We start from the raw sequence: 14,400 nt of genomic DNA on the forward strand, positions 1-14,400 counted from the left end.
CCTCAGAAATGCGTTAATATTAATTTGAAGTGTGTTTGTGTGCACATGGCCATCAATAAGGAAACTCGAAGTTAGCCTCATACACTATTTGTGACCCTGGACAAGTCACTTAACTTTTACCTGCCTCAGTTTCCTTGTCTGTAAAATGGGGATGCTATTAGCGTCTACCTCCCAGTGCTGTTGTGAGGCTCAAATGAGACATTTGTAAAGTGCTTATCTTAGTGCCTGGCACATAGTAGATGCTTAATAAAAGCATTTCCTTCTATATATATATGTATGTGTATATGCATATATGAGTAGTTTTCTCTCACCCTTTATTTCCCCTTTCTCACATTTCTCTTGGCTTAAGCAAAGGAACATTTTCATTCATCCACTCTGGTCACAAATCACTCTGCATACATTATCTCATTTGATACTCAACATCAGTTCCAAGAAGTCAGGTACCCCAGGCATTACTGCCCCAATTTTACAAATAAGGAAACTGGAACCCAAAGAGCTTGTGATTTGCCCAAGGTCATACAACTAGCATTCTGTCACCAGGGGACAGGACGGACTATTTTCCTATTTCCCAACAGCACCCTTACCGACAGAATCCTGGCTATTTCTTTCGCTTTGGGAGACTCTGTAGCTGATGTCATAACTTACCACTTAGGCCCCGCCCCAAAGAATCCCTCCTTTAGACCCCGAGATCCCCAGCCCCCTCCACCTTGTGTTTTCTCCTCTCTCGTGCTGCCAAGATAAACAAGGGAGGGTCGGCTCTCATAGGCTCTCGCGGAGAGCCGTTGCCTAGCTACTGACCGAGCGTGCTTAACAACTGCCGGCTCGCTTAAGTGGCCGCAAAGACTAGTGTTGGAAGGGAAGGAAGAGGTAAGATCCCCGAGAAGCCAGTGAGGAGAGGGGCAGGGAGGGTCGAACTGAGAAAAGGAAGTGGAAAACTCAGACCTGGGGCACCCTTTCTCCCATGGAGAATTCTCCCCTTGTCACTAGGGCGCCAGCTGGGCTCCCACCTTCTCATTCTACCAAGCCTGGCCCTTCCATCCTCTCCTGGGAGGCAAGGAAGGCTGGGCAGCCCTCCAAGACTGAGGCGCTGAGTGAGGCCCCTCTCAGGAGCTTTCAACCAGACAGTTCCCAAGGGCTGTGTCTTACACTTCCCTGGTCTCCCACGGAACCTCCAGCCCAGAGCTTTTTGTAAGGTTTGAAGGGAGAAGACCTGACTGAGACACAATGAAAACTGGTTGATTGAGCCTGGCACACTCGGGGTAGGAGGGGAAGTGGGAAGAGGTGACCCAGATGTTCTTGTCCACCAGGCCATCTTCTGCCAACAGGTGGTGGCTCCTCCCATCAGCTCAGCTCAACTAGGTGTATTCAATACTTTACCTCTTTCAGGCCCTTTCTCAGGGGCATGCTGATTATCTGATACTGTTGGGGCTGGAGGAAAGCGGGACTTGCCCCCTTTTTCTTCCTTTGTACACAGATGCATATACACTACTGAAAGAGAAGCAAGCTTACTAGAGAAAATACCTTCATTCTGGAAGAGGGAGGTGGTCGGGGAGGAAAATATATGGCAGCAGAAAGGGAGTGGGAAGGGGAGAGAAGCTGTTAGATGTTTTTCTCCAGGCCGACCTTTGTTTTTTTTGTCAAGCAGATAGTGGACTCAAGGCATCCAGGGACAGGGTGTTAGTGCCCCTGCCAGCTTTGGGCCATGGCCACACTGAGCTTCAAGCCTGGCCAGCGCTTCCGGCTCCCTGACTGGCACATTAACACCTACCTGCTTTCCACTAATGCTGAGCAGCAGAGGGATACCTCACACCAGATCAGACAAGAGACCCTCATTCTCCGAAATGAGACCAACAACCAGGTAGGGAGAAAGAATCACATGAAATAGGGAAAGAGACACACACCCTCTTCATTCCTTGCCTTTGAAATCCCTAACTGCCAACAACTCCCCTGGCTATAATGATGCTTCAAGCTTTCCAAAGCACCTTCCTACTACAGCTACATTGTAAGGTCAATTATGCAAACAACCACATTTACTGACAAAACAGAGTCAGAGATTAAGTAATTTGCCCAATGTCACACAGCTACCAAGTGTCAGAGTCTAGTCTTTTTTTTCTGTTATATCATGCTCCCTCTCACACAACTCTTCGCTCTTCCAGACCATATGGGATGAATATGACAACCAGACCCGCCTGGCAGAGCGCATATGTTCTGTTGAGCGATGGAAGGAGACACTAGACAAATGTCTGACTGATATAGATGCCGAGATTGATGCCATGACACAGGCAAGGGAGCTGAGGGCAGGTGTAAAGTTGGGGATCGGGTATCATGGGGCAGCATCCCACTTGGGCAGGGAGGTATTGCTGGCCTCAGCTGCCATTTCACCCTTGACGCCCACTCTAGTGCCAAGAGGTTTGACAGGGCAGAAGTCTAACCTGGGAGAATTCTCTAAGCCTTCCCTCCCCCTGCCCTTCACCCCCAGATGAAGGAGGCAGCAGAGAGGGCCCTGCAGGGCAAGAACCTCCCTCTAGATGTGGCCATCGAGTGCCTAACACTTCGGGAAAGCCGGCGGGACGTTGATGTGGTGAAGGATTCTGCAGAAGAAGAGCTGCACAAGGAAGTGGAGGTGATTGACAGTGCCAAGCAGGCTTTGCAGCAGAAGATCAGGGAGGTCTTTGAGCAGCTTTGGTAAGTACTGGAGGGAAAATGGGACCTGTGCTTATAAGCAAACCTGGGGGCTTTTACACACACATAGGTGTGCACATGCTCAGTGTCTGCCCAGGGGATATTAGATAGTGTTTGCATATGCCCCCCACATGAGATATATGCACAAGCATGCTTACAAACATGCCCACCTGTGAGCAGCATATAGTAGTGTCCAGGTCCTTGTGGCCACACATCACGAATTAGAGGCCTTCATTCATCAAGTATTTATTGAGCACGCATGGAATACCATGCTTCTGGCTGGGAGGGATTGTGAATGATCTGGAATGATCTGAAAAGTTAGAGGGTAATCTATGCCCTGCTTCCTAGTGGAGCTTGGAGGTGAGGGGCACACACTGGTCTTTCCCACATGTGGAGCCCTGTAGTGAAAATCCCCCCTCTCAGATTTCAATTCAGCTCCATGAACACAGTAACTGCTCGGTACAAGCCACTGCATTAAATGCCAGCGATACAGAGAGAAGTTATAACACATTTCTGCCTTCAAAGAGCTAACATTTTACTCAGGGGTGGCATATGGATACATCCACAAATGAAGGGGATACAAAATAAAGTGTGACCAGGTCAAAGGAGAGATCCAGGCAACATTTTCTAAGAAAATCTGAAGCAAGACACACTTGTATGTGGACATATGTAGATATTAGAGAAAGCTTTCTGGAGGTAATGGGCCTCTGAGCCTCAGCTTGCCTTACAGGGAAATAACAGGGATTTTGGAAGGGGAGGCAGCACTGTGCATTCCAGGCCTGGGGGCAGCCTATGCCAATTCAGAGTGGTAGGAGAGATGTTGGGTTTGAGGAAAAGCTAGAATTCGAGCTAGGCTGCATTGCAAGGACATTGACACACACCAAATGTGTGATGAGTAAAATGCAAATAGAGCTAAAAAAAAAAGTAGATTTGGATCCAGATTGTGGAGGTCCTCCAGTGCCAAGAAATTTATATTTTTTCCTAAAATAAGAGGATTACTGAAGGGTTTTTTTTTTAAAAGAAGAGAGTGACATGATAGGTCCTGTGCCTTAGGAAGATTATTTTGGCAACTATGTGAAGGACTTATTGGTGAGGGAAGACCCTGGAGGCAGAGAGACCAGTTGAGAAATCTAGACAAGGTGGGAGGTGAAAAGGGTTTCAATGAGAATGGCTGCAGTGTGCATGGAAGAGATGTCAAGAGAAGTAGTGAAGATTGAACTGACAAGACTTGGTAGCTGATTAGGTGGGGGAGGGGGTGTACAAGCAAGGGTAAGGAAGAACAGGGAATCAAAGACAATTTCAAAGTTTTGGGTCCAAGAACCTGAGTTTCATCAACCAAACCAAGGAGGTTGAGATAAGTAAAAGGTCTGGAGGAATGGGGAGAAGATGTTGTTGAATTCACTTTTGGACATGTTGAATTGGATGTCCTAGCAGGATAAACAGATAAAGATAATACAGTAAGCAGCTGAAGATGTAGGACTCTGGAGTACAATGGAAAGATTATGACTGCAAATAGGAAGATTTGGGAATCAACTGTGTCATGGAATTCAGTTTGGGGTATGGATGAGATGACCATAAGATAATTTGTAGTCTGAGAAGAGAAGAGTTTCCAGTGCAGAGAGTCACAAGGTATGACTCAGGCTCAGCCAGAGTTGGGGTGTGATAACAAGAAAGATGGGAATCTAGCAAAGTAGACTGAGAAGGCTTGGCCCGATGGGTGGCAGAACCCATATAAAGCAATGTCATTTAGAGCAATGCCTTCAATGCCAAGAGGAAGAGTGTTCAGGAGGAGGAAGGAGTGATCAGTAATAATACTGGCTGAGCCCTCTGAGGTTCACAAAAATTTTTGCTTACATTATTATCACATCTGAACCTCTTAATTCTGTAAAGCACTGGAACTACAGGCATAATTTACTCACAATTTACGGATAAGGTTTAGAAAGGCTCTGTGGTCATACAGCCAGTCTCGGAGGCACAATTCAAACCTGAGTCCACCTGACTCCAAGTTCAACACCCTAACCTCTATACCACGCTACTTCCGCAGTGTCAACACTGTCCAGGGGGATCAAGAAGGATGAGAACTAATGAAGGCCATCATATCTATCAAATAAGAGATTATTAGTTGGGGGAGACAGAGATAGCATTGGTATCCTTTGGGAGAATGCTTCCAGTACAAAAGGTAGGAATGGAAGCCAGTGGAAAAGGGTTGATTGGGAAAGGTGAGTGCTAAGGAAAGAGATAAATGTAGATGACTTTACCTAGGACTTGAGCAATACCAAACTCAAACCCGAAAATGCCACATGGTTCCCTCTAGCCTTAGACCTCTGCACCTAAAGTCTCCCCTACCTTGATATGCTGCTACTGTTGGATTCTGCCAAAGGATCACACAGAAGCCAAGGCCCTCAGAGTCAGAAGAGACCGAAGAGGCCAGCCCTGGCCAAGAATCCCTGAGAATCTACCACCTTCAGCCCTGCTATATTCTACTGTTTCCTTTTTGGATAGTTCCATTAGCAATCTTTTTTTTTCTTCTCATTAGGCTTTACTTTATGCCTTCCATTCACTACTTCAAGTTCTGCCCTTGGGACCAATCTGTCTTCTACATACCAGCCCTTGAAATGGTTAAAGATAGCTATCTTATTCATCTTCACCCAAATTCTCTCCATCCTGCTTCCCAAGCTCTGCCCCCTCCCCACATCCTGGATTGCCTCACATATATTAATTTACAATTCGATCCTACCCCATTCCTCCTTTTACCTACCCTTTCAGAGCCATATGCCAGCATAGGTCTTATCCCACCAAGTCTCAGTGGTACCTCCACGGTCAAATCTGTGTTCCCTGTACTAGAATCTCTAGTTGCTTGTTATCTATACTTTGTGCATTTGGATATGGACATTGGATCACCCAGGGTGCCTTGTTGCCCTTTCTTAAAGACTTCCTGGGGCGGCTAGGTGGCACTGGTCTTGGAGTTAGGAGGACCTGAGTTTAAATCCATCCTCAGATACTTAAAACTTACTAGCCCTGTAACCTTGGGCAAGTCATTTAACCCCAATTGTCCTGCCTTCCCCCATCTAAAAAGCAAAAAAGAGAGAGAGAGAGAGAGACAGATAGACAAACAGACAGAATCCCTAGAATGAGAACAACCCTTAAGACATTTTTACATTTCCCTCAAATCTCAGTGTTAAATATGTCAATAGACTTAGGGTTGGACAATGGCATCACGATGTCTGATGTCAGTCAGCTTAGGGTTAGACAATAGTTAGACGCTATCTGACCATCATAACCTGGAGCAATTCCATTCCTTTTCTGGGTCCCATTTTCCTCAGGAATAAATGAAGGCCAGAACTGGTCATTTCCAAAGTCCCTTCCATCCCTGACATTCTATATTTTATAACAGACAATTTATGTCTCATTACCAAATCTCATTCCAGATGGCTAAATTGGGATATAACTGCACAGGACTTCCTCATCTTGGTCCACTTTTTTCTTCAGACAACCTAGCTAAGCATACAGTCCATGGCCATGCTGAAATGAAGTTTTATTTGCCTTCATGTTACATCACCCACTGCTTCCCAGACTGTTGCCTTTACCCACTCAAGCTAAGCCTTCTCTGGAACCCACAATGTTCATCATTCCCTTTCCCTCTGGGCCCATTACTGATAGATCCCCAACCTTTGGTGCCTTTCTTTCCTAGCCTGAGCAGCTAGGTGGTGCAGTGGAGAGAACATGACTTGGAATCAGGAAGACTCAAATCTGGCCTCACTCATTTACTAGCTGTGTGACCCTGGTCAAGTTAGCTCACCCTATATGCCTCAGCTCCTCATCTGTCAAATGAACTGGAGAAGGAAATGGCAAACCACTACACTAAATCTTTACCAAGAAAACCTTAAGGGCAGCCAGGTGGCTCAGTGAGTAAGAGCACTGGCTCCAGTGTCGGGATGACCTGGGGATCAATTCTAGGCTCAGATACTTAGCACCACACCCAGAAATAACTGGCCGTGTAACCTTGAGCAAGTTACTTAACCCTGATTGCTTTAAATTAAAAAAAAAAAAGAAAACCTTAAAATGGGGTCATGGAGAGTCAGGCATGACTGAAAACTGAACAACAGATTCCTAGTCTTATCTATAAGGTACCTCAACACTTGCCTACTTTGCAGGGCTGCTGTGAGGATAAAGTGAGATAAGAGACTAGAAAGTGCCATGAAAACTAAAATGCTGTGCATAATATACCTTTGGGCATTCAGTCAGAGCATGAGAATCTTAATCTCAAGGACACAGAATCAGAATTACCCATTGTAGTGCTGGCACCTTGATACCAGGCAGACCAATGCTGCAGAAAAACCCCAGGGCTGGGAGTCAGGAGCCCTAGGTTCTAGTAGTGACTCCATCCTATGACCTGGAGGGCAAAGGACTCTGTCTTCCTGGGCTTTGGTTTCCTTCTCTAAACAATGAGGGAGGTTATAGATTTATAGAATGCTAGATCTAGAAAAAAATCTTAAAGATCCAGCACAATTCTCCCCCTCCACACACCTCATTTTTAGAAAGAGGAAACATGCCTAAAGAGGCCTCACCCAGGGTAATTGCATCAAGGTAATGGTAGAACCAGATCTAGAACCCAGACCTCTTAGATTCAAGTTGGAGGTCTTTGTGCTGCCCACATGACCTCAGATTAGAGGAACAGGCAGTTATTCTTTGGTGGATGTGGTATCTGGGCAGATGTGGAGCCTAGCTGGTATTAGGATATCTGGGTATCTCAATACCCTACAATGAATGAGAGGTAAAGACTAAGGTAGACTCTCTTCCTCACTCAGCTTCCTCCTTCCTTCTGAGGGATCCTTGTCCTGAATCAGGTCTTAAACTGGGCCTAAGACTACATCTATCTGTCCAGGGAAGGGATTTTCTAGGCTGGTTAGTAACTGTGGACTGAACTGAACTTTTATGTCCTTGACCTCTCCAGCCTTCTTCAAGAGACAAGGCAGCAGCTGAACTCTGACCATCGACGCAAGATGGAAGCACTAGAGATCGATCGTGTCTGCCTCTCTCTCAATGTTCACTCCCCCAATATCTCCCTGAAGGTCAACCCTACCCGAATTCCCAGTGGGTAAGTCTGGGCCTCTGGTCCTGAGACTCCTTCTTCCCTTGTTTTCTCTGTCTTCCTCCTTGGTCTGTGGACCCTCCCTGCCCATGGAACTGCCAACTACTCACCCCCCCACCCTCTCCACCAGACAGCCCTTATAGGATTCACATCTGATCCCTGTTCAGTGCATGTGTGGCCTGTGTGTGACTCCTTTGTGGCATGCCTAACCCTTGTGGGCCTAGCCTGCTGGGCACTGTGGGAGCCTGTGCCCTTCTGGCTGCCCCAGCTCCTGCACGATACAGCAATGGGATGACTTCAGTCACTACATCAAGGACCGAGCAGAGGCTGAGAGGAAGGCTTCAGCAGATCTGCGTGAAGCTACCGCCCTCACCATTGCAGAGGTGAGCCCAACCACCCAGGCTCCCCAAAACTCACTTCCCCCCCTGCTCAAGGAGCTAACCACCATCCTTGCCAAACACAAATAAACTCATCTATCTTTGTAGAGACATGCATATGCCCATTTTCCCTTCCCCCTTCATGGCCCCTCTCTTTATCAGGATATCACCTTCTCTCCTGGTCCCTGTCATATTCCCACAACCCATTCACACTTCATTATTTCCCTGGCCCTATTCTCACCTCCCTTAACCCCTTACCCTTAACCCCAGACCAACAATGAATTGGAAGCCCAGCGTGTGGCCACTGAGTTTGCCTTCAGAAAGAGGATGCGAGAAATAGAGAAGCTTTTGAGTGAGCTCAGGTGGCAGGAGAAAAACGTAAGGAGTCCACTGGCTTCCAGGGCCCCCTGGGGGAGCTGGGAGCTGGGGGTGGGGACCAAGGGAGGGCATGGAATCAAATCGATGTTGAGGGGGTTTTCAGTCAGCAGAGTGGAGTGGGCAGGGAAGCCTGTCCACCCACCCTCTGGCCTCTTCCCTTAGAGCTTGGAAGAAAATGCACAGTTGGATGAGGCCGTCCGACGCCTGGAGGAAGATCTGCACATAAAAATGCTGAATCTGAAGCTAGCACATACCCGGCTGGAAACTCGAATATGCAGGCCCAACATGGAGATGTGCAGGGACCAGGTAGGTGCACATGTGTGCATGTGTCTGTGCCTCAAGTATACAGACCCAGCACAGAGATATGCAGGGACCAGGTACATGCACGTGTGTGCATGTGTTTGTGCCTACCCAGGGAGCCATGGTAGAGAAGTCCTGCAGAAATGGAGATCTAAAAGGAGGGGAAGGGACAAACAGCTAGTAACAGAGCTGGATCTCAGGACAACCTCAGGATCCTTCCCTCTCAGCTGCGAACAGAAGAATACAAAGGCACAGAGTCACAAGCTCTTGGATCAGTGGAACTGAAGGAGGATGATTCCCCTGATCCCTGTTCTTGTCTTAACCAGGTACAATATGGGCTCACTTTTGAAGTACACCAGCTGGAAGCTACCATTGCTTCCCTGAAGCAGAAACTGACCCAGGCACAGTAAGTTTGGGGCTTAGTGAACCTGAGAGTCCTGGGGCCCCATAAGTCACCCCAGCCACCAAATCATAGGACTCATTCATTCAACAAACATGAAGTACCTATTTGTGCAGAGAACTGCATGCCTGGAGGTGGAGGGGGATAAAATGATTAGACAAGACACCCTTCCCTTCTGGAGCTCCCAAGACATACAAAGTGCACCATAGATACATGATGTGAAATGGTCAGTGAATTAGAGGAAGTTCAGACAGAATGCCATGTGAAGTCCTAGGGGAAACGTTCTTGTGGAGCCCAGGGATGGAGAAAAGCTTCCTGGATGAGATGGTATCTGAATTAGGATTTAAAGGAGGGGAAAAGATGTTCCAGGTACAGGGTACAAGATGAGCAAAAGCAAAGAGGTGGAAGAATATAAAGAATGTTTCCTGGGCAAAGAGTGGGGCAGTATTTGGGGGCACAAGGCATCCCCAAGGATCATCGTCTCCCTCATTTTACAGATCAGGAAACTGTGGTCCAGGGAAGGTAAGGGACTTTACCAGACTTACAAGGAGCTAATGCCAGAGCTAGACTAGAAGGGTGCTGGGTCTGGGGCCAGGGCTTGGGGGGTCTTGGTTACCAGGAGTTCTGTCTTTGCTGTGACTAAGTACATAGCAACTCAACAAAGCTGAAGTTCAGGCTTCTTTTCCCTCCCTCCTTTCTTGGGGCCTTGCCTGGGCCACAAGGAGAGAGGGCAGGAGCAGCCTGGCCCTAAGTGTTCCTCAATACCCCTAGGAGTGCCCTACATACCCTTCACAATCACCTGGCCCGGATCCGGGCTGACATTGCCTGCAAGTCCAACACCTTGCTGCTGGACAAGAAGTGCATGGACACCCGCCGTAAGCTGACAGTACCAGCTGAGAAATTTGTGCCAGAGGTAGATACCTTTAACCGAACCACCAACCGCAAACTGGCCCCACTCAAGAGCCGGCAGCTAGAGATGGTGTAGTGCCTCCACACAGGAAATAGGAATGGGGATGGGACTGGGAATGGGAGAGTCTTAATCCAATAAAGCTTCAGGTATAATGATGATGGTGGTATTGAGAATCATGGTGGATTGACTTTTTTTTTTTTTATTTTAAAGCAATCGGGGTTAAGTAACTTGCTCTAGGTTACACAGCCAGGTATTTCTGGGTGTGGTGCTGAGTATCTGAGCCTGGATTTGATCCAGATCATCCCGACACTGGAGCCAGTGCTCTTACTTGCTGAGCCACCTGGCTGCCCCTAAGCAATTGGGGTTAAGTAACTTGCTCCAGGTTACACGGCCAGGTGTTTCTGGGTGGGTGCTAAGTGTCTGAGCCTGGGATTCGATCTCCAGGTCTTCTCAACATTGGAGCCAGTGCTCTTACTCGCTGTGCTACCTGGCTGCCCCTGGTCGATTGACTTTTGTGGGGGGTTGGGAAAAGGCCTTGCCTAGCTAGAGTGAGGAGCAAGGAGTAGTCTCAGAATGACAGCATTTCAGAGTTGGGAGGGATCTAAAAGTGATCTCATCTAACCTGAGCCCCTGCTTGAACACTTTCAGCAAGGGGAAATTTATAGCCTCCTGAGAAGGTGCAGTTCACTTGGGGACAGCTTCAATGGGTAGGAAGCTCTTCCTCACATCACATTTAACTTGCCTCTCTAGTTTCAGCTGGCTGCTCCTAACTCTGCTCACTGGGGTCAAGCAGACCAAGGCTAACACTACTTCCACACGATGGCCCTTCCAATACTCAAAGGTCATGATTGATCACCTCCCTCAGAGGTCTTTTTTTACTCCAGGCTAAATATTCCCAGATCCTATGGAGCAGCAGGCTCCAGTATTCTCAACACCTTCATCTTTGTCTTCTGCACAGCAATGTCCTTTCCAGAATGGAAAATGGCAGTTCAAATGTGGACCAATAGAGGTAGAGAATAGCAAAGCTATCATGTCCCTCATTCTGGACACATAATACAGTACATGGTAGTTTGCAGTACCCTAAAATTCCCAGATTTTATTCACGCAAGCCACATCTCCCCCATCCTATACTTGATTTATTTTTAAACCAAGTGTAGAACTTTATCTCTATTCATTTCATCTTAATTGTTTGGGCTCATTATTCTAGCCTATCCAGATATTTTTTGGATCCTGATGCTGTCATTGAACAACTTGCTATCTCTCCCAATGTTGTCCTTTCTAGACATAATAGGAATGCTTTAAATGGATTTATCCAAATCACTAACACAAATATTTTTAATTTTTTTTTAAATTTTTTCACTAACACAAATATTAAGCACTCCACTAGAGTCCTCCCCCCAAGAAGACATCAAACCATAGATAGTTAGTAATTAGGTCTGGTCTTTCAACCAGTTCCCAATCTACCTCAGTATCCTCTTACTGTGTCCACATCTCTCCATCATGTCCAATTCTACACATATTTACGAGATGCCTGCTAGACAGAAGACCTCTTCATCTGACACTTTTCCCATCCGATGGCACCCTACAAATCTAGCTTCCTCTGGAAGATGTGGCTCCTCTCTCCAGCATGAAATACCTGCTCCTCAACGCTCCCCATTGAGTGGGCTAGAGGAAGGCACAGGCACACTCCTTTGCTCTTCACTGTCACTCGCAGCCTGTCACTTTGCCACCATAAGCAATCTCTCCCTTAACTATGTCATCTGGCCAGATCCTTGTCACAGTCATTTGCCTCACACATAGTAGGTGCCTGGTGAAAGCTGCATGGAATTGCCAGGCATCATATTCAGCATTGGAGATAGATAAAAAGGGCAAGAGGTCTGCCTACAATGAGCCAGGCATTGTGCCAATATATGTGTTAATATGAGATGATTTGAATTGGAAGAGCTCTAATTCTATTTCTCTGAGATATTTGGAATGCTCCTGGCCCAAGACACCCGCCTCAGAAGAGGGCCATTAACAGATATAATGGGTTGGGTTTCTGGGCTTGCAAAGGAATTCAGTTGCTGCATTCAAGCAGCCCTGGATGTGGAAGCAGCATGGTGTAATGGGAAGAAGACTAGATTTGGAGTCAGAGGGCCTGGATTTGAATTCCAACTCTTACTACTTATTATATACTGTGCTACCTTAGGCAAATCACCCCCCTGGGCCTCAGTTTCCTCATTGGTGAACTGAACGAGTTAATGATGTCTCGTTCTGTGAACTGATGAAAACCAGTTTCAACTCATATGGGTCCAGCCCCCAGGATACATGTAGGCTAAGTCTTAACCCATCTAGAGACTAGGCATGCCTTTCCCTAGATGTTTGCTTGCTGTGGTACAGGTAAAATTATTTCCTGGGTCTCTGCCCTTCATTTTTCATTCCTTATTAGGCAATTCTAAGGACATTCTGATTTCAGCCATCAGTACTGGTCCGCTATGTTGCCTCATAAGTGATATAAACTCTAGATGTTTGAGGTGCCTTGGATCAGGGTGCTCACGTTACTGCACAGCTGAACCACCAGTCTACCCATGGAGCTCGAAACGCTGGGAGCACCCACTTACGCTCTTCCCCATAGGCATCTGTTCTAGTGCCATGGCTGCCATCTCTGTATGGCAGTGTCATTCCTGAGGAACAGCTCCCTCCCCTTTTTTTCCTGCAAGTGCCTTCACTTCCAGTTTGAAACCCAATGAACTACTTATTCCTGGTGGGATCAGGAATATGTGTGTCTGGGAGGTGGTGGTGCCTGAATAGAACCTTGAAGCTAAGGAATGCAAGAGGAAGAGGTAAGGACGGCATTTTAGGTTCTGGGAACAGCCTGTGTGAAGGCCTAAAGGGCAGCATAAAACTCTGTCAAATGCTTTCCTGAAATATTACGTCTATAATATTGCCCAGGAAGAGGCCTATTCAGGTCTGAAGGGGCCCAAGAAAAATTTCTTAAGTTTCACTCAGGAGAGATTCATGCCTTCAGGAAACCATTTGGGAAATAAGCAAACATTTATTCAAGTTCAACATTTATAAGGCACCTACTGTACACAGAGTACTCCAGTGATAGCTGCCTCTGCATGACATGAAGATGATTTTGACAAAATTGACAGGTCCTACTAAGCTGGAAAGAGTTTGATTACAGGCCTATTGTTGTTATTGTATAGGTATCCTACAAGGACTAAGGTCCAGCCTAGATGAATGTGGAAAAAAATCATCACCAGATGCTTGCCTTGGGCAATCTCTTCTCCCTTTCTGGGCCTCAATTTCCTTAACTGTAAAATCAGGGAATTGATAAGATCTAGAGCTGGAAGGGCCCTTTGAAATTATCTAGTTCAACTCCCTGATTTTACAGATGAGGAAACTGAGGTCCAAAGAGGCTAAGTGATTAATTTCTAAGGACTCTTCCAGTGCTGAAATTCTACAATTTTGGCCATGAATGGATGAGTTTTTTAAACATAACTTAAGAAAACACCTACTGGGGTGGCCAGGTAGCACAGTGAGTAAGAGTAAGAGCACCGGCCCCAGAGTCAGGATGACCTGGAATCGAATCTGGGCTCAGACACTTAGCACCCACCCAGAAACACCTGGCTGTGTAACCTTGAGCAAGTTACTTAACCCCAATTGCTTAAAAAAAAAAAAACACCACCAACTAAAGGGATAGAGGTAAGACTGGGATCTGTGCAGGTAAATATATCATGGAAACCACAGATCTCTGAAATATTAAAGCTTTGCTTGTAGGGCCCTGGGCCAGGAGCGGTTGAAAGCAAAAATAGAGATGATTAAAGCTTTGTCCTCATCCTCAGGAAATTTTGAGCCCATCAGGGAAAATCAATAGTTAAAGAGAACAGGGGCCACTAGGTGTTGGCCGTGAATGGAGTGAATGGAGCACCGACCCTGGAGTCAGGAGGACCTGATTTCAAATAGGCTTCAGACACTTAACACTTACTAGCCATGTGACCTTGGGCAAGTCACTTAACCCAATTGCCCTGCCTTCCCCCCTCCAAAAAGCAAAAGAAAAAAGTTAAGGGAGAATAATTGGACAGAGAAACATTAGAGGAATCACAGAATGGAGCTTTATTTGATCTCCAGTTCAGACCTTTTTTGTGTCATTGGCCCCTCTGGCCATGATCAAGTCTAGAGAAACCTAAGGACCCCTCCCCAAAATCATGCTTTTATAAAATTGAAGAGATGCTAAATTTCAGTCAAGAGATTAGTGAAAATAAAAGATGCCATTCCT

At 46.5% G+C, this 14,400-nt stretch overlaps 1 protein-coding gene across 2 annotated transcripts; it reads left to right on the forward strand.

Annotated features, from left to right (window-relative positions):
• The first annotated feature begins 676 nt into the window (after window positions 1-676).
• TEKT2 (tektin 2) lies at window positions 677-10,292 on the forward strand. 2 transcript variants are annotated; one of them, XM_069068195.1, is made up of 10 exons: window positions 677-867; window positions 1,646-1,858; window positions 2,157-2,282; window positions 2,480-2,685; window positions 7,637-7,780; window positions 8,043-8,157; window positions 8,422-8,529; window positions 8,692-8,835; window positions 9,156-9,235; window positions 10,001-10,292. In XM_069068195.1, exons 2-10 carry the CDS (start codon window positions 1,703-1,705, stop codon window positions 10,212-10,214), a joined length of 1,293 nt encoding a protein of 430 aa, XP_068924296.1. In that variant the 5' UTR covers window positions 677-867; window positions 1,646-1,702; the 3' UTR covers window positions 10,215-10,292. The 2 variants fall into 2 exon arrangements, with proteins under 2 accessions (XP_068924296.1, XP_068924297.1); XM_069068196.1 differs by lacking the exon at window positions 2,157-2,282.
• Window positions 10,293-14,400: the final 4,108 nt, after the last annotated feature.

Source organism: Petaurus breviceps, unplaced genomic scaffold (genome assembly GCF_028583685.1).
Source record: "Petaurus breviceps papuanus isolate PSGF00001 unplaced genomic scaffold, PetGlider_PUasm1.0 90760, whole genome shotgun sequence".
NCBI classification, from domain to species: Eukaryota; Metazoa; Chordata; class Mammalia; order Diprotodontia; family Petauridae; genus Petaurus; species Petaurus breviceps.

Coding starts and splice junctions, on each gene's coding strand:
- TEKT2 (XM_069068195.1), top strand. CDS start 1,703: ATGGCCACACTGAGCTTCAAGCCTGGCCAGCGCTTCCGGCTCCCTGAC. Junction 1,859..2,156: donor GAAATGAGACCAACAACCAG/GTAGGGAGAAAG, acceptor TCGCTCTTCCAG/ACCATATGGGATGAATATGA. Junction 2,686..7,636: donor GAGGTCTTTGAGCAGCTTTG/GTAAGTACTGGA, acceptor TGACCTCTCCAG/CCTTCTTCAAGAGACAAGGC.